Source organism: Pecten maximus, chromosome 2 (assembly GCF_902652985.1).
Source record: "Pecten maximus chromosome 2, xPecMax1.1, whole genome shotgun sequence".
NCBI lineage: Eukaryota > Metazoa > Mollusca > Bivalvia > Pectinida > Pectinidae > Pecten > Pecten maximus.
This window is the reverse complement of record NC_047016.1, coordinates 46,867,469-46,886,827: the sequence shown is the minus strand read 5'-3', so window position 1 is coordinate 46,886,827 and position 19,359 is coordinate 46,867,469. Positions and strand designations below refer to the sequence as shown.

General features: G+C 35.1%; 1 protein-coding gene across 2 annotated transcripts; it reads left to right on the top strand.

Moving 5' to 3' along the window:
* The first annotated feature begins 452 nt into the window (after positions 1-452).
* LOC117322295 (tax1-binding protein 1 homolog B-like) lies at positions 453-19,190 on the top strand. Of its 2 annotated transcripts, none has more exons than XM_033877118.1 (17): positions 453-582; positions 2,166-2,476; positions 3,131-3,351; positions 4,145-4,291; positions 5,204-5,410; positions 6,450-6,638; positions 7,905-8,042; positions 8,723-8,839; positions 9,421-9,606; positions 10,375-10,519; positions 11,329-11,421; positions 12,241-12,334; positions 12,561-12,717; positions 13,347-13,421; positions 13,839-14,193; positions 15,001-15,076; positions 15,727-19,190. In XM_033877118.1, exons 2-17 carry the CDS (start codon positions 2,179-2,181, stop codon positions 15,941-15,943), a joined length of 2,715 nt encoding a protein of 904 aa, XP_033733009.1. In that variant the 5' UTR covers positions 453-582; positions 2,166-2,178; the 3' UTR covers positions 15,944-19,190. The 2 variants fall into 2 exon arrangements, with proteins under 2 accessions (XP_033733009.1, XP_033733010.1); XM_033877119.1 differs by having other exon boundaries at positions 15,001-15,129; positions 15,727-15,832.
* The last annotated feature ends 169 nt before the right edge of the window (positions 19,191-19,359 follow it).

Here is a 19,359-nt window from a genome sequence, read left to right as displayed (position 1 = left end):
ACTGTTAGATCTAGTTATTCATACCAAAATGAAATTAGAATTTAAAAATGTGTAAATTTTCCAAATTTAACCCATAACTAGACTTCTAGCCTAGTCTAATTGTTATAACTCAATATATACTGTTATATAATTCTTTATAGTCTATAGGTCTACTGCAGTATTTATTCAAACGAGGGTGCACGTGAGGTCGCCTTTCATGTCATCAGAGACCTATATACTAGTATATAGGTCTCTGATGTCATGGTGTTTACAGTAAAGCTACAACGCATACAAATTCAACCTTTGTATTAAAATATCAATTTATTATCTAACATCTCGGATAACCCAATCGAAACACGACACAGTCTTATTACATTTAGCTATTTATATACGGTTATGAATACGCATGGCTGGGGACAATAAAATGATGAAATAAGTTTTACGTGACTGATTCACTAAGCGTGTGCTAAGTAATATCTTATACACATAGATCTACGTCATACACCAAAATAAACACAGACTATTTCGTAGGAAATATCAAAGTGCCTGACTTGGCATATTGGCGTGACAATATCGAAAGAAACGACACCATTACATTTGAATGTAAGTTAATATACGTTATTATTTAGAAAGTAATCTATATTAGATATAGAACTCTTTAATGTTTCAATGTTTTCATTTTTCACAACAGGAAGTCATATTGATCCATTTTGACGTTGACTATCAGCGTTACATATACAATATCCCTTATGTTCACATTGACCTATCTTACATAATTAGAAGGTTTCCATATCTAATCGTCCGTTTATATGTCTAGACATTAATTTAAAAAAATGGATAAACGATTTACCTACAAATTCTAAAAGACACGGACGAAGGGTGCCAAAATGTCGACAGTCATTTCTATTTTTATACAGGCCTACAGTAATATTTTTGTCTGATTAGTACAGAAATGAAACTTTGACAATATTTATGATATTAACTTATATTTTAATAAAGAATTAATTTGCTGGTATTTACAATGTTATGTTCCTTTCATATACAGTGCTGTAGTATATATAACTGTCAACAGACTAAGCGGAATTCAGCTGGAAATATCCAGTCTGGAAACAGTTTCACAAACTGGATAATTTTTGTTGCTTAATGTACTTAAAAAAACTCAGTTTTAAGGATAGAATATTGCAGATTTTAAAGGTAAATTTGCCTGTTAACCCTTGCTATTATGGGGCTCAAGACTCACGATTTCAGGCTTTAAATTTAGACAAAGTCAAAGGCTATAGCTACACATACCCATTTGTATGTTAATTATACATTGCATTGTACGAAACATATATATACATGGTTGAACTAATTCTGGTGATTTATCCCATGTCTATTGAAGTGTGAGTCTGCTTTAAGGTTGAAAGTCTGCATCCGGTATTAAAAACATTTTTAATGCATCTGAAGTATTCCTGTTTATACAAGGAAGTACATCCTAGCTTGTCATCATCAGCTGTCCTCAATATGACCCTGCCCAGGATCCAGATCTTGTTCATGGAAGTGAAACGCTATAAAACAAGCCTAGTTTGTATCATGAATCAGTTTGTCGCTTTTGATATATATTCTTTTCAGTACTTAAGGGCAGGCAGTCCAAGTTTCTGTAGGAATGTACAGGATATAAAGTATATTTATCAAACCTTTAATTCTGTTTACAACTATATATATAGTCTAAAAGGGATTGTTTTGGTGTTTGGGATGGGGGATGGGGACATAATGGACTCCATTCCAAATAATATATTTGAAAATATTTCATATTTAAACAAAATTTTCAAAATTTGCTGTTTAGATTACTCTTGAAAATGTCCTTCCCATGCATTAATTTATCATTTTCTTACCAAAATAAGACAGAAAGCCCCCCCCCCCCCCCCCCCCCCCCCCCCCCCCCCCTAAACCTAATCCCCAGTGAAAATACCCTGTCTTAATTAACAATGATCATCTTTGCAATGATAGACTTTTGGATTTAGTCTTTACAAAGATATATAATGTTTACAATGATGTATATAATGTTTACAATTATAAAGTCTGACTTATAACATTATAGTCTTAACAATATAATTTAGCCTTTACAATTAATGGTATCCTGTACAGTAGTAGTCTTAAACTTACATGAATAACATACGATTGATAAAGATTCTTTATATTTAAAGGTTCTGAAACAACATGGAATCTGAAGTGATGAATGACCCTATAGACAGTAAAAGCGAAGAAAAACAGGAACAGTCTCGTACAGAGTTCGCCATGGTGATCTTCCACAACATTCCGGAAACGTACCCGGCTGATGCCCACATACAGTGTACCTATACCATCAGCTCAGATCTGGTGCCCACAAGTTATGACTGGGTGGGTCTGTACAAAGTTGGCTGGATGAGCACCAAAGACTATCACTACTACGAGTGGGCAGTTGTACCAAAGGCCTATGAGATCGGCAAAGAAGCTGACAGTGCTGTTCTATTTCCAGGTACATGTATAGAAAAAAATATATATTAACTTAATTAAGGTTTGATATTCTCAAATTCTGAATTATAATTCTGTTTTGGAGGATCTCAAATGTGTACATATACTTCTGCTATTGTTGGCTGTGACTCTATCCTAACCTCCCTGTACCAGTCTTCATGCTCAAAAGTTATATACTCCTTCATGGCATCGTGTGCAATGCTGCATTAAGCCTAGTACTAGTTTTTCATACCCAGCCTTTCTATTGAATGACGTAAATCTTATCAAAATCAGAATTTTGGAGTTGATAAAAGTACCATAATTTGAAAAACTACATCATGACATGAAGAAGTTGGTGATTCTCTGAGCTCTTCATGGCTTTAATAGGGCTTAATGTAAAAACATCTAATGTGTAGGTAGATAGTATGGCGGCAGAAAAAAATAGAGGTAAAGGGTAGCATATCATATAATAATTGTAAAGGGTAGCATAACATATAATAATTGTAAAGGGTAGCATAACATATAATAATTGACAAGAAGGCCTAAACCAAAGAGAAAAGCATTTCAGTGATCACTTACGTTTGCATATATATATTCAAACACTGTTGTAATGGCTATCTCAAAACTCTCAAGCTGATTTCAGGAAATGTTTGTCAACAGTATTTTGTCTTAATTACAGCACACAAGATGCCTAATGATGATGGAGAATTCTACCAGTTTTGTTACGTGACCAGTTCTGGACAAATCAGGGGAGCAAGTACACCATTCCAGTTTAAAAAGCCGAGTGCGGACGACTACATTGAAGTGGAAGATAATGACATGTTGATCATCAGATCAAAGTCTGTCGTACTGGAGGAACGACTTAAACTGATGGAAGAAGAAAAGGCTCGACTTGAACAGGTACTTCACAGTCACTCCATATAAATATATATATATCCTGCAACTGGCATCCATATTGTTGGAATGCACCCACCACACAGTATATTTTTGCTTTTTCGCAGTGATGGAAAACTGATGTATTTTAGAATCTTAGCACGTGCATCAGTTCGACTGACCTTCAAGTGAAATAACATATTTGGAACATTGTTGATACTGTTTAACTTAAAAATGCTTATTTTTTATGAATGTTGCATGATAAATAGAATACATGGTCAGTGTCTTAAAATTTTAGCTGTATTTTGCCTCAGGACAGAAAGACAAAAAAGGTGCACCAAGACTTGCCACTTTCTTTCTTTCTGTCTTTCTTTACCCTTGCCGAAATCTTATATTTTAAGACACTGACCATGACACATATTCTCTATATATACATTCTATATATTAGTTAACTTGACTTGTTTTCTGATGACTCATAGACTACTGGGATGTGTGCAGTCATGTGCTTCCACTAATCCTGCCAATCCTTTTTCTTTTATACCTTTAAGATATTTTGGTAATATGTATATTCAAGGAAGGGCTATTAGTTCAAAAGTCATTCTCTTGGTAAAAACTACTCAAAAATATAAAGATATCCTGACAAGGTACATGTATTGGAAACAGATGTAATTCTTTAACCCTAGTGCAAAAAGCATGCAATGTAATTCTTATTTTAATTTCATTGTATCTCAGAAGGTAAAGACATTTTCTTGTGCATTTAAGTGGAACACTTTGGTTTTAATAAGACAATTATATTAACCTGAAATATTGGGTTATACAGCTGCAGGAAGAAATGGGAAAGGAGACCGATGGACTGATACAGAAGTTATCCAGCATGGATAAACAGCTCCTGGATGCCCAGAACGAGTGTCACCATCTGGAAGACAGAGTCCAGACTGGGGAGACTTATATTAGTCAGCTTAACCAGGTAAATAAGCCTATTAATAGATGTCAATCCAATATATTTTATTATTCCCCACCCAAGGAAGGTTGACAGGGGATACTGTAATTCAGCTTATTTTCACATCGACTTAATTTCGCATTTTCATGCCTTACAACTTTTTTGCAGCAATTAAATTTTGTGACTTTAGTAGTAAAAGGCCTACTGTACCTGCAATTAATATATGTGAATTTGACTCGCGTGCAAAATATGCAAAAATCAATTGCACACAGAAATAAGTTGGTACATAGTGTACAAATGGGCTCCATCAGTCCATCATTTCCTCCATCATAGTCAATTGGAGTGGTCAGATGGCACAGTGGTAACACACTTACCTTTCACTTAGGCTGGCAGGATTCAATTCCCCCATTGGATGTGAAAAATTTACTAAATATATATGTATACATGTTTATCTCCACAACTGTTCAAGATCATTTCTATTTGATTAATTTTCTACATACATGTACATGACCAATCAAGTGGACTTGTAGTGACTTTTGCTATGGTTACCATGGAAATAAATTGTCAAAATCACAGATTTTAGGCTATGTCCTTATCTAATTTAGAATGTTTATATGGTGATCATGTTTGTTTTGGAAGTATATGTATGTTTTTGTAACAGACACCAGTAGGTGATGACAGTCAAAAAAGGGCGTACCAAGGTCCTCATAACAATTTGGGTTTTGTTTATCTTTAATTCAATAGAATCAGAATTCATATTATTGAGTGAAAAAAACATAAGTTTAAGAGTACTAGAAGCCCTGTTTATAATAAATATATTATCATTATTTTCCTTTAATTCAAAAGAATCAAAATTCATATTATTGAGTTAAAAACAAAAACTAAAGAGTCTACTAGAAGCCCTGTTTATAATAAATATATTATTAAACTTATCCACAGGAAGCCCATGACATGAATATTGTTCGTGAGGAGCTACAAACTCGTCTGGATACTCAGAACCATGAGAGTGAGGAGAAGGAGAGACGTATTTCCCGACTCAACGACGAAATCTCTGAACTCAAGGCTGAGATACGTAAATTACAGAATGAAAAGGACAAGTTTGAGGGTGAAATGAGAGTGCTGACTGGACAGATAGAGCTGTATAAGGTACACTAAGTCTAGCTTCTTCTGTCCTCCTATAAAATAGACAGATAGAGCTGTATAAGGTACACTAAGTCTATCTTCTTCTGTCCTCCTATAAAATAGACAGATAGTGCTGTTTAAGGCACATTAAAGTATAACTGCTTCTGTCCTGTAGGATAGACTGATAGAGCTGTATAAGGTACATTAAAGTCTATCTACTTCTGTCTTCCTTTAAAATAGACAGATAATGCTGTTAAAGGTACACTTAAGTCTATCTACTTCTGTCTTTCTATAACATAGACAGATATTGCTGTATAAAGTACTCTAAAGTCTATCTACTTATTTTACTTATGTCCTTATATAAAATAGATAAAGCTGTATAAGGTATACTAAAGTCTATCTACATATGTCTTATAAAATAGACAGATAGAGCTATTTAAGGTACATTAAGTCTATCTACTTCTGTCCTCCTATAAAATAGACAGATAGAGCTGTATAATTTACACTAAAGTCTATCTACTTCTGTCCTATAAAATACACAGATAGAGCTGTATAACTTAAGGTACACTAAAGTATAACTACTTCTGTCCTCCTATGAAATAGACAGATAGAGCTGTATAAGGTACACTAAAGTCTATCTACTTCTGTCCTCCTATAAAATACATAGATAGAGCTGTATAAGGTACACTAATGTATAACTACTTTCTGTCCTGTAAGATAGACTGATAGAGCTGTATAAGTTACACTTAAGTCTATCTGCATCTCTCCTCCTATAAAATAGACAGATAGAGCTGTTTAATGTACACTAAAATCTATCTACTTCTGTCCTCCTATAAAATAGACAGGTAGAGCTGTGTAAGATACATCTATATTCTATATACTCCTGTCCTCATATACCTTCAGGCTGCCTGACATAACTATCAGCAAATTGTTTCCCTGTATCACTCATGTGGTTTATTAGCAATCATATGTTACTAGACTGTACAGTAATGGTTCCGTGATTAGTTATTGACCGACAATTTGACCTCAGACCAATTAATATTCCTGGTTGTTTGTGTCCTAGAATCATTTTGCCAAGTCCGAGATATCTCATAAAGAACATAACGAGAAGCTGGAGATGTTGACCAAAGATGTCGCCGAGAAAGAAAGTGTTATCATTATGCTAAGGAGTCGGGTTGATGGACTAAATCAGGAAATACAGGACAAAGCCATGCATGTTGAGAAGCATGTCACCAGCTCCAGAGAGGATCAGGTGTGTGTCTTATAGTGGTAATATGATGATCTTGTGATTCATTATTAGCTTACCGGTTACGAGTAACCGAGAGCTAATGCTGTCACCCCGGCGTCCGCATCCCACCCCAAAACTTTAAGGTTTTTGGAGTAAGTTTTTGGAAAGCTTGTAAGTCCAAAAGTATACACCTCATGCCCTTCTTATTTAGTTTATACATTCATTAGAGGTCTAAGAGTGATGTTATGGCAAAATCATGCAGAAAAAAAATGTGATTTTTTTCGCATTTTACCATTTTGTGGACTTAACTTTTTTGCACCAAAACTCACTTTAAAGTTAACTTTTTTGCACCAAAACTCACTTTAAAGTTTTGGGGGTAAGTCCAAAAGTATACACCTATCACCCTTCTAATTTGGTTTATACATTCATTAGAGATCCAGGAGTGATGCTGTGGCAAATCATGCAGAAAAAAATTGGCATTTTGGCATTTTAATATTTAGTGGACTTACTTTTTTTGACACAAAAACTCACTTTAAAGATTTTGGGGGTTAGTTTTGAAAAGCTTGTAAGTCCACACCCTTCTTATTTGGTTTATACATATGTACATCCATTAGAGGTCTAGGAGCGATATTATGTGACATACAGTTTCAAAATGACATGCTTATACATACATAAAAAATGAATGCAAAGTGTGATTGCTGCCGCCGGTGAGCTTTCGCAATCATTGATTTTATTATGTTAATGTGTGAACTGCCTTCACATAAGGTTAACAGGTATAGTGGTGTAACCCTGGTAAATACTGGCCGCAATGTATCGCTTGGCTAAAGAGAGATCTCTTTAGCTCGATCGGTTGAGCGTAAGACTAGTAAGCCAGAGGTCCCGGGCTCGATCCCTAGCGGAGGCACTGATTTAAATTTAATTTATCATATGCTTTGTTACATTGGCGCCCATGTAGGGACAGGGAAATATACTCAGGAATGCTCCACAAGCATCGCTGTTATGTATGCTCTAAGAAAAACTCGAGGACGAGTTCTTTCCTGGAAGGGGATCCGGAGTATGTAACCCTGGTAAATACTAGCCGCAATATATCGCTCGGCTGGAGAGATCATGCGTTGTGTTACAGTGGTATATTAAATATTTCTGTGAATACTTTTCTAACAAAAAAGCACACGATCTTCTTTCCCCTTTTCAGTTACTATGTCACAACAGGTTAAATGCTTTCAAAATCTGAAACATATATAGATGTTATGAATATACTTTAATGTTTTTAACTCTTCATCTTGTTCATAGGATCATATTGAGGACCTTACAGAACGTCTGAAGAACACGGAGAATAAACTTGAAGCAGCCGAGAACACAAAGAAACTCATGGCAGAGGAAATGAGATCATATGAAGAGACAAAGGAAAAGATGTCATCGGACTTGGAGGTAAGATGTTGATACAGAATCTGTCAGTAAAAGTGGTAAGATGTTGATACAGAATCTGTCAGTAAAAGTGAGCTTGTTACCAATCTTGGTAAAATCTCGCTAACTTGTTCGGTCTCGATCTGTAGCTTGAAGAAGACAGGATAATTAGATGAGTCAAAGAGTTTGCTTATCAATAAAGAAAGACAATATATCCTAGCATTGATACATGTTCAACATCATAACACATATCAGTTTTATAACTGGAGTAGAAATATGAAACTATTTAGGCCCGAAACCTTTTGATGCAGGTCCCTTCCAACACCTAAACATTGAATGAATCAAATTATTTCATTCAGTTAATTGAATAAATAAATCTTATTCAAACTGATTTTAGAAGTTGTTAAAAAGCACCCTGGTTGGAATATTACCAGTTCATTCCTTTTTCCTTTTTATTGAGTTTCATTTGTTCAGATTGATAGTCATACATTTTTTGACCCTCAAATTTTCTGACTTCAAATTCTGATTCCTATGACATAAAAGACCCAAGTATTTTATGTGACGTTTTCTGCAAGAACCCATGTAAAGTCATATAAGACAGGTGTTATTACCGGTTCAACTATTTATTTTTTTTTGTATTCAATTGATACTGACCGTCTTTGGATACAATGGCTTTACTTTCTTTTGACATGTGATTTTTTTAGAAGTCGGAGAGCACTTGCTATGTCTTGAAGCAGGAACAAGAGAGACTGATGCGAGAGTCCAATCGCTTGGCCAGCGACGTGGAAGCTATCAACAGTGAGCTGGAGTCTGTGAAAAAGGTAAGAGCTCATTGTGAGATCTCGCTGGTTAGGGACATAATTCTGAGCTGGAGTCTGTGAAAAAGGTAAGAGCTCATTGTGAGATCTCACTGGTTAGGGACTGATTTCTTATACAAAGATGAAGATTTAGAATTCTTGTTTGTTGGAAGGAGAAAGATAAAGGGAGTAAAAATAATTTAGTGGTAGAGTGTTCGATAACAAGAGTAAGAATGAAATATTAAGTTTTTGACAGAAGAATTAATTTTCACATACTATTGTGATAATTCACAATGAGAATGTATGAAACTATAGACTTTGTCTATGGTATGCCGTGAACGGCAAGGTGAGTCTACAGTCAAACTGACACAGCGTGAAACATGTCCATATAGTAACAGCTTGGCATTGTAGACTGGCGAGTGCCATGACGCACCGACGCACATTACTTTCGGGGCGAGTTGACATGACCTTGTTCAGACCAAGGCATTGATGGTCAGAAAGGGAAGTTCTGGGAATTTTAAAATACTTCAATACCCAGTTAATTGTTTGTGGCGAATCCTGTTAGTCATGTCCATGGTTTATCTAGGAATAACCTGATTTTGCAGGAGAAGGCCAAAGTGGAAATGGAGAATGCAGCTTTGAATGATCAGCTGGGAAAGACCAGTGATATGACTGATAGTTCACTCAGCTCCCTACACTGTCTACAGATGGCACAGAAAACTCTGAAGGAGCGATACTCTAGGATAGAACAAAGCCATGGCCAACTTAACACAGAAATCGCCAAAAAAGCTGTAAATACACTCCACAACACCTAGCTCACTATCCTACAAATCTTCTGTGCGACAGTGAAATTAGTCAATTTCGAAAATCAAATATTTATGCATGTGCTATTAGATTCCAGCCAGTTGTTCCATGTGTCTGAAAATAATTCAACTGAGCATCATTGTCCTTTGATTGGCTGTATTTGATACCTTACATGTTTTTGTCATTAGTTTGAAGTTCACAATATCAGCATTTAACACAGACTTTTCTTTGTGTAAAATCTGTAATGTACCTGTTATGTAAAAATGTTAGGTTCTCAAAAAGATTTGCTAGCTTATGACACTGAAAACGATAAATTTTGTGCTCCTGTCACTAGTATGAATAAATTTTAAACATTTTAATAGATATCATCACCATGGTAACCATGTATAAAAAGATTCCCACGCAACAGTCACGTTTCATATATCTTACCGGTATCCTCTCATTTTAGATAAGAAAATCATCTTCAAAATTGTCTTATACAGGTTTGTTCTCTTGAATGACCTTGACACTCTTTACAGGGGTCAGATGTTTTAGAACTTTTAAGTGTATACATTCATTATGTATGGAGAGACCATAGCAATTTACCAATGAGAATATTTAGCCCATGATTATGAAAATATCCAATTGTGTGATACAGGCTATCTTTTTCAAGATTGTAACTAAATTTGGGATATTTCTACTATAAGGGTTGCATAAGCGAGATCAGTTGGATTTTTTTTTGTGTCATAAGACCATTGTTTTTTATTTTTATACAGAAAGAATACAAGCAAAATATCAAGGAACTTGTACGTGAAAATGAAGACCTCAAAGAAAGACTGAACATGAGTTCAGCCGAGTACAAGGCATTGTACATTGAAAACAAGAAACTTCAGAAGAAACTCGGGAAAATGACAGAAAAAAGTAAGCATATATAAATTTCGTTTTCAGCTCATCCTCAAAATCTTCTTATCTCTTTTTCAAATGCCCGGACTTCTGTGACTTACTCTTATGTCAGATGTCAAATATTCCTCAGGAATCTTATGTTATATTATAAAAAGCTAGAGGCTTCCAGGGATAAAACTCAATATTATTTCTACAGAACAGCTATGAGCTCACAAGGGTCATATCAAATAATTTTCAAATGCCTTGACTTGAAGAACTTTATGTATGACAAAGACACAATGTTCATCTTTAAACATAACTTTAACAACCTTTGGTGAAATCCGAGGAATAGTTTTTAATATACATAATTAGTCTACTCTGTTAAACTCTAAAGAATAAATTTGATCTCGACACATTAACCTGGGTATGTGATACAGGCTGTTAGTTTGTCAGTCAATTCTGACCCTCGTAGAATTTTTTTCTGAAATTAAACAAGCGCTCTATCATCTCACCTAATTTAGGTACTGTAAACGTGGAAATTTACATGAGGGGAGAATTTACGCTAATTACGCGGATCCCTTTTGATCGCGAAAATTTCCCCCACGTGTATTATTTTGATATCAGTTTGAATAAACTCGAACTAAAAACGAAAAGTGGGTAAATCACGAAAATTATCCACGCAGTATAGTTTACGTATCGAAATCGCGAAATTAAACCCCTGCGAAAATAATCATGTTTAAAGTGTGTGTTGTGCAGATGTGTTTGACATGTACTTGGCAGAGCCATTTCTTATGGATTGTTTTTGTTTATCAATTTTAAGTTTTTTGACTTTTGTATTTGTTGTGTAGAGAGGACAAAGAAGTTGGAGAGAAGTATATCTGAGAGTTCGGTGTCCAGCGAGACCTTTGTGAGGGAAACACCTGTAAAGTCGGCCTCAAACGGTAAACACATGTACCATATTTATCTTGCATAAAGCCCAGGGGGCCCATAATCTCTGACTGGAAGTAGCAGTGGGTTTATAAGGGCTATTCCAGTAAAATATATATCCCACCCCATGACTCCAGGTTTTGTTAAGAGGTCAGGTAGATATTTTAATGGAATAGCCCTAACCGTTAACAAAATTGCATGTGTTTATATTTTTACTAACGGCAAAATGTGTGATTGGTAGCGGTGGGCCGATGATAGAAGATAATCAAAATTTAGTTGGAAAAAATTAAAGTGATCATCGATGACAATTTTAAATAGGCAAATTAACTGGACATTCTAGAAGTATTCATAAAGATTACATATTTCTGTAATTTACCTAACCAAGAATTAGTTTATTTTACCGATATATACATTGGTCAGTTGCAAGCGATTAAGGATGTTTAAATAACTTAACAACCATTAAATGCTTTGTTTGTGCTCAGTGTTTAAAATATTGATAACAAAGGCTAAGACATGTAATATATGTACTTGGGATGGACAAAAATTTTCTCGAAAAGGGCAATTCTATGCTTAAAATTTAAATTGATAATCAATCTTATGGAGTTTCTGATTATTGATTCTGAAATTGAAACCGATTACCATCACTAATGAGTTGGCGTATTACCAGGCGTGCATATATTGCCAGTTAATTATGATACCTCCTTTATAATAATAGTTTCTATAGTACATGTAGATACATGTTTTCCCTGTTCCACACTTTGAGAACCGTAATAGTATCCAGTCTCAACCTGACCTTGTGTTTGTATTAACTTGAATATATGTGTTTGGTCCAGATTCCAAAATGGATGTAGAGACTTCCAGTCAGTTGGAGATGGATCTTGAAACCATGGGAGAGGAGCTGAGAAAACGCCAGGAGAAGAAATTAAAGTAAGCATCATTGTGATATTGAGGGTTTTTAAACCATAGCCAGAGTTTATTTTGTGTATCTGTCATTTTTCCAGACCATCTTATTAATATTTTTGTTGCATGCAAATTACTTTCAAGAATTTCGTGATAAAAAAAGCTATGAAAATTATACCCAGCTGATTGAAAAATGGTAACTACATGATAGTTTCCTTGACCATCTTAACAAAGAAATCATGTTTGTTTATAGGTATAAAAACCTGTACATAGAGGAAAAAGCTAAGACAGAAAGTCTGCGGAAACATTTCCATGAAGAAATGCACAAGAAGGACGAGGAGACAAATCGTCTTCGTATACGCATTGAAGAGGCTTCATCAGCAAATGAGATTCGGGTTCGATCTCTGGAAGTAAGTTATCTAAATCATGGGTAATCTTTACTCTACTGTTACGTTAATGATACCATATCATGTACAAGGAAAGTGTATAAATAAAATATTCACAAACTAATGCCCCCAGAGAAAACTAAACAAACTTTTATTGATGATACACACATCAAAAACACATGTGCGCACACATATAATCAAAATGAAAATTAAGTCATCATGGCCATTGAAAATGTGAAAACTCTGGAATTTTAAGTTTGAAAGAACTGCACGTGTTTTCTTCTTTCTTTCAATAAAATGTGTCTTTGCACTGTGTCCTCTCATCTACCTGTATACTTTTTAGATCATTTGACCTAACTGTGTTTTGTCCATAGTTACGCACGTTCGGCTGTAAGCAAATTTTGAAATGTTGAACTTACCGGTATACAGGTGGATTAAAAGTCACATGACTTGACGTTTACCTGAAATACCATATGGTCTGAATCTGGAAAAACATATTTTAAAGTTTTACCTCAACCTCCAACAGTGCCATTCAGAATATACACACAATATTTTCCCATGTGTTTAATTAATGTCCTGGTAAGAGATACAGGCCCTTTAGGCATCTTGATAGGTATAGATCAATATACAGAATGTGTGATTTATTTTTTCAGAAATATGTGTCGGAAAAAGAAAGGAAAATTGCTGAGCTGGAAGGGAAATTGCGGGATGCTAACATTCATTGTGATGTGAGTTTACAGGAATAAATTACATGTTTACATAACCTCAGTTAGGACAAATTTAAAAGAGACCATTAGACAATCAGATTAAAGAGAAACTCAACCATGTGGTAAATAACATGGGCCAGACTCTTGACTCAAGAATTCAATATGTGACATAATACCACTGTATAAACAGCTGGTTATGCATCTGACCACAAACATAAATTTAAAACATCTCTACATCTTAATTTCCATGGCTGTAACCACCACAAGATAATACAACATCTATATTTTCTATAGGGTGTGAAGTTTGTTACTGTCAGACACATTCACATCTCGGGGGTTTTCAGGTCCTCTAGAAACAGAAATCTGAAGAAAAAACATATGTACTGGTATTTGTATGATGAATGGCCGTGTGTTTTATGTTGATCATGATTTTTACAGGGACCCATCTGTCCCCCAGAACCAGATGTTCTCAAAGCATATCACATGCCTTCCCAGGGTTCTGTAGCAAGGCTGCCTCCTAACATGGTCTACCCCCCTGGGACTGTGCCGATGTGCTTTCCACTAGTTTACCCCCACACTACCCGTCAGCCCTATGTCGCTGGAGTTCCTCCGCCACAGCTTCCCTGCAAGGAGCACAGACCGTTGGAGCGTCTGAGATATCCTCAGTCCACTCTCAGCCCCCTGCAGTCCCAGACTGCTGGAAATCTGTCCAACCCAATCAAACCACTTCCAGCCCCGCTGGTGCCGGAACGCCTCCACACAGCCAAGATGGCAGCAGTCATGCCTACCAATGGTAAGTGTGTCGTCCAGAGTTTTCATTCTCACACTAAACATACCCAATTGGTGCACTCAAATTTTAGGGCAGAATGGAATTTAAACAGATTACTACAATGACAAATTAGGGCATTCAAAATGCTTGCAGTTAAAACTGTATAAAAAAAGTCTTTTTAGTGCAATTATAATTTAACAAAATTATTTAAGTTTGAAAAGAGTTATATTTACATTATCCAGCTTCAGATTGGTTAAACTATTGTCCTGAAAAGTACATGTATGTGTAAATTATTATGTGATCGTCAACAAAAGTTTGCATTATGATTGGTATTGTTACCAAGACAGTGGTTTCCAATTGGTCAAAAATTTTGCCATTAAAATCTGTAATATCTTACCTAGAATTGTTTGGTAAAAACCATTTTATCTTAAAAGTTATTATTAACTTATTTCCTTCAAACTTGGTGTACGAGCATAATTCGAGATGACTGTAATGGACCAACAAATTTATGTTGCCATGGTAAATTGAATGGAAGCATCTAATTTGTCATTGGCTGATAAATTGGTAGGTGAGAGTTTTGAGGGAATGCAAGTACAATTGTTCCATTTATGAATACCTCCATTGATGAAAAGGAGGCCTCTGATTAGTTAAAAAAGTTCAAAGGTCACACCTGTGACGATTATTACTTATCCTCTAACAATTGTTCCATTTATGAATACCTCCATTGATGAAATGGAGGCCTCTGATTAGTTGAAAAAGTTTGGAGGTCACACCAGTGACGTTTATCCTCAAGATGACAGTTGTAGTTTAATATAATCTTTTTGTTTTCAGGTGAATTTATGGCTGATCTTGAGACAGACACTGTCATTCCCTCAGCGCCACCTGCCTCTGGTCCGCCAGAGGAAAAGTAAGGCCTTTAATGTACATCCGGTGTCAGTGTTTGTGGTACCTGTAGTGAGGGTAATACTTCGGCCTTTCATTCTCTTGTTACCATTATAACTAATAGTCAAAGTCAGAAATTTTGCTGTTTTTGGACAAAAAACCTTGACAGTACATAGCCTTTCCAGTGGTACCTTTTGCAATATTGATCAGTGGAATTTTCTGCTTTTCTCAATATTCGATTTAGCATCATTGCTGCTGACTGGAGATCTGAATGGCTTTGTCTTTGTTTTCTTTTCTTTCTATTATTTTCAGCTTTGTTCATTCTACATGGTAAAGATCATTATGTAATTATCCTATATTATCATTACTGTAACTATATTCTGAAGTCAAAGATGGTTGCCCTGACAACTACTGTTTGTGACTGATAAACTAGTGATTACAGTCAACTTCTCAAATAAAACATTTTGGAGACCATGAATATCACTTTCTTATTTGATGTGTTTTATTCTCAATTCAATATAAAAATGAAGCAAGGTGATGTTTGGTCTTGAAAATGCTTGGCTGTTGTCAAAACTTTGTTATACATATATACCAGGCATGTGGTCGGAACCTGACAGGATTAGCTGAAAAGGTTTTTCTGTGATCATTCTAATAGTGATTATTTTTGATGAATAGATTTGAGGACGCTATTGGAGAAGCCATGAAGATTTGCCCCGTCTGTAATGAATCCTTCTCGGCAGATATTGATGATAAGAACTTCGATGATCATGTTTTGGGACATGTTGGCAAAATTTGTCCGATCTGCCACAAGCTGGTGGAGAACGTAAATGACAACGAATTTCAGTACCACGTCAACAAACATCTGGAGGACCAGGAGCAAGAGACTGTATAAATCAACAGATCCGCAGTTGTGATCATGAAACTGTCGTAAAATATTGTCACGTTATCAAACCATAGAGTGTACAGAATTTATAGCTTCATTTTTTTTTGTCCTTGTTGATAACAAAATTCAAAGACTTGATTAAGATATATGGAATTGAATGACATAATGGAATTTTATTTTCGTGGACAGATCCTCATTTTTGTGGGGAAATAGTACACTAGTTTATGGTTTATGTTACTGAGTGATTTGATTTTGATTTACTTTTTTGTGTGTACCATTACATTATCTTTTTCTTGCCTATTTCTACTAGGGCCTTTAACAGGGGTCTGCAGGTTCCTATGTACACATGAACTTCTTGTGGAAACATCTGCTTTTTGCAGCTCAAAGCGAGAGCTGATTATTTCATTTCTATTTGTATTTATCTATGAAAAATTAAATTAGTTTCAGATATAAATCTTGTTTTACTATTTAGTAATTCACAATAATTGTCAGAGAAGATTATCTTTGGACCAATTTGACATGTGACCTTTGTTGACTAATATGATTTTGTGTTGAAATTAGTGCTATAAAAAGCCTTTTTAATTGTTAATATTTTTTCAATGTTTTGTATAGTTTACATTGTTAAAATATGTGCTAATTCAATAAATTACACTTATTGATGTGATGATTGTGACCATGGCGACCGATTAATATTTAATGACCTTATAAGTTTCAGTTGTAAACCCTATCCATGTGCACATTAATTTTTAGAGTTATGGCCCTTTCTCATTCAGCTGCACATTGTCTGCTCATTATCTTTCAGTAATTATAGATGAATTGCCATCAAAGCAGGGAAAAAAATGATACAGAGGAAAGCTCATGATATATTTGGTAACCAGTATAATCGAATCCATCATTTTTGAAGCCATGAATTTGGCTGTACAGTGTCAGTGCTATATTTTGTAATTATGGACAGGTGAAATTTAAACTTTACCAGAAGCATGTAATGTATTCCACTCATTCATAAAATTATGTGATTTTTTTAAAATTCCTGCAACACAATGTGTAACATCTATTTCTTAATTATATTCTATTCATTACTGTACCAGTTGTACAAACAGATGTTCACTCAATATGTGAGAAGCATACCAGTGCTATATACTACTTCTTGACCTATGAAGCACAGAACTGAGTTTTTCTAACACCAGGGCCCTGTTGTTATGAGGACAAACCAGTTTGTCTGTTTTTAAATGAACCTGCAGATGTTTATCCAGGCCTTGAAAGTCTTTTTCAAGGCTCATCGAAAAACAACAGAAAATGACCAGGTCTGTATTTATTTCATAAACAAACAATTCTGGTCCGACTGACAAAAACGGCCATGGTCAGGTTATAAAGATTTTACCATATTTATCCTGAGATAAGCCCTGTTGCCCATCACGTAATGGCTGACAAAGTATGGGCTTATTAGACACCGAAAATGTGCTCGTTAGCATTTGTACTGAACTGATATTGATACAGACAGGGCGTATTTCTGGTAAGTTGTGCGATTGACATAACAAGATTCTGGGTTCTTATTTTTTAAATGTATGATTGCATTTGATTTATGTTTTACAGCATACAAAATTTTTATTTTTGTATGCTATATATTACGCTTGCGTTAGAAATAATATTTAGCTTCTCTCAGTTCAGGTACATTTCCCATTTTGTGACTTCACAGTTTTGTCTTCACATTTTGTATCTTTAATTTGCACAGGCTTTTCATGGATCCTTTGAAATAACTTTTTCCCCCGAATGCTAAAATGACCACCGGTAAAACATTTTAACAATCATTGAATCTCTGCATTCAATTTGATCTTTAACTCACCTGCATGTATATTTGCAGTAACTAAAGGTTGTCCCCCACTAGCCCGATCTATAAGTATTTTAACTAAATTTGGTATGAGAAGTATAATCCTTGTGACAACCAGTTTTGTAAGATAATGTTTAACAACATATTCAAACAAAGAGTTGTAAAGTGAGGATATTCAATCTGTCTTCAAATTTGTTTCAGTAAATTTGACCTTCAACCTTTACAGTGGTGAGATGCATTTTAACCTGAGCAAGACAGTCCAAGTGAGCCTTTTGTATTAGATATGTAATCATTAGTCACTATTCTGGTAGATTCTGTGAAATCAATATTAGTTGTTGCTACCCTTTTTGTGTACTACCAATGTAGTTTTGTGTTGTTAATCTCCTGTGTGGTTTAATGCTGGAGATTATTTTTATTCCAGAAATCAGAATGTGACTAATCATCTGAAATTTAAGGATAATCCGGAAATAGTTTTACTGGTTTCACTTTACAGGGAAATCGAGACAAAATCAGAAATCACTAATTCTGAGAAAAAAAAATCAGAATGTTTAAAATCTGTTAAATGCAGACTGTACATAATACCAGAAATTCATGTTTTTATTTTATTTAGAAAAACCTGTAGATTTTCGTTTGTTTGTCCATATTCATCTTTGGAGGGATATTCCTAGCTATTCATGAATTCTTTTCACTTAACTGTAAAGTCCATACATTTCTTAGTATCACAGATGACGAATTGATACCAAACATTTATCAGTCAAAGTGGCCGAGGTAATTTGTTTTTAATGTTTGTTGCTGGATAAGTAGACAGTTCTGTCCAGAGTTTTAGGGTCAAGGTCACTTTCGAAGTGCAGTATGGAGTATTGCAGAAATACTGCAAATGGTTAGATAAAGGGGCAGGTCCGTGTCCAAACTGGACAGTGATACAGATGGTCAAATCACAGGGACATGTCACAAATTTCCAACACAAGGTCCATATATATACATACTGTATGGGGCATGGGCTGGGATTTTGTAACAAGTCCCTGTGGTAAAAGCTATACGATGACTATTATGTTTAACAAATCAGTGGTATTACACAGAAACAGAAAATACACATGGTTGGTCCTCTACTGGATCAAGATGGTTCAAGCTATGTTACATTGTAAGACGTAAACAGTGATATGTATAATACAATGTTACATTGTAAGGTGTAAAATAACAGTGATCTGACTGAGGGAGAGTAATACAGTGATATTATACTTTTAAGCGTATTGGAGAAAAGTGCAGGGTTTGCATATGAAGCTGGTTAATAGTTTGTCTTTCGAGAATCATGAAAATGTTTGTAACAAGATTTGTATGTAATTTTGTGTACTGGCCATTCATTGTGTCATTTATAACTGTGATAATTCCTGTGAAGTATATAATAAAATACTGTAATAGAATCCTTTATACTTGTTTTACTTTGTCGGTGATTTTAGCTGGCCTACCTGTGAGTTTAGGTTGTGGAGCAACGTTTATTGTATATCCATACCCCGTCGGCAATATTGAAGTTGTGCATGCGTACCACCATCTGGCCCTAGTCAAATCCTTCCAACGTGAAATTTTTCATAGGAAAAAA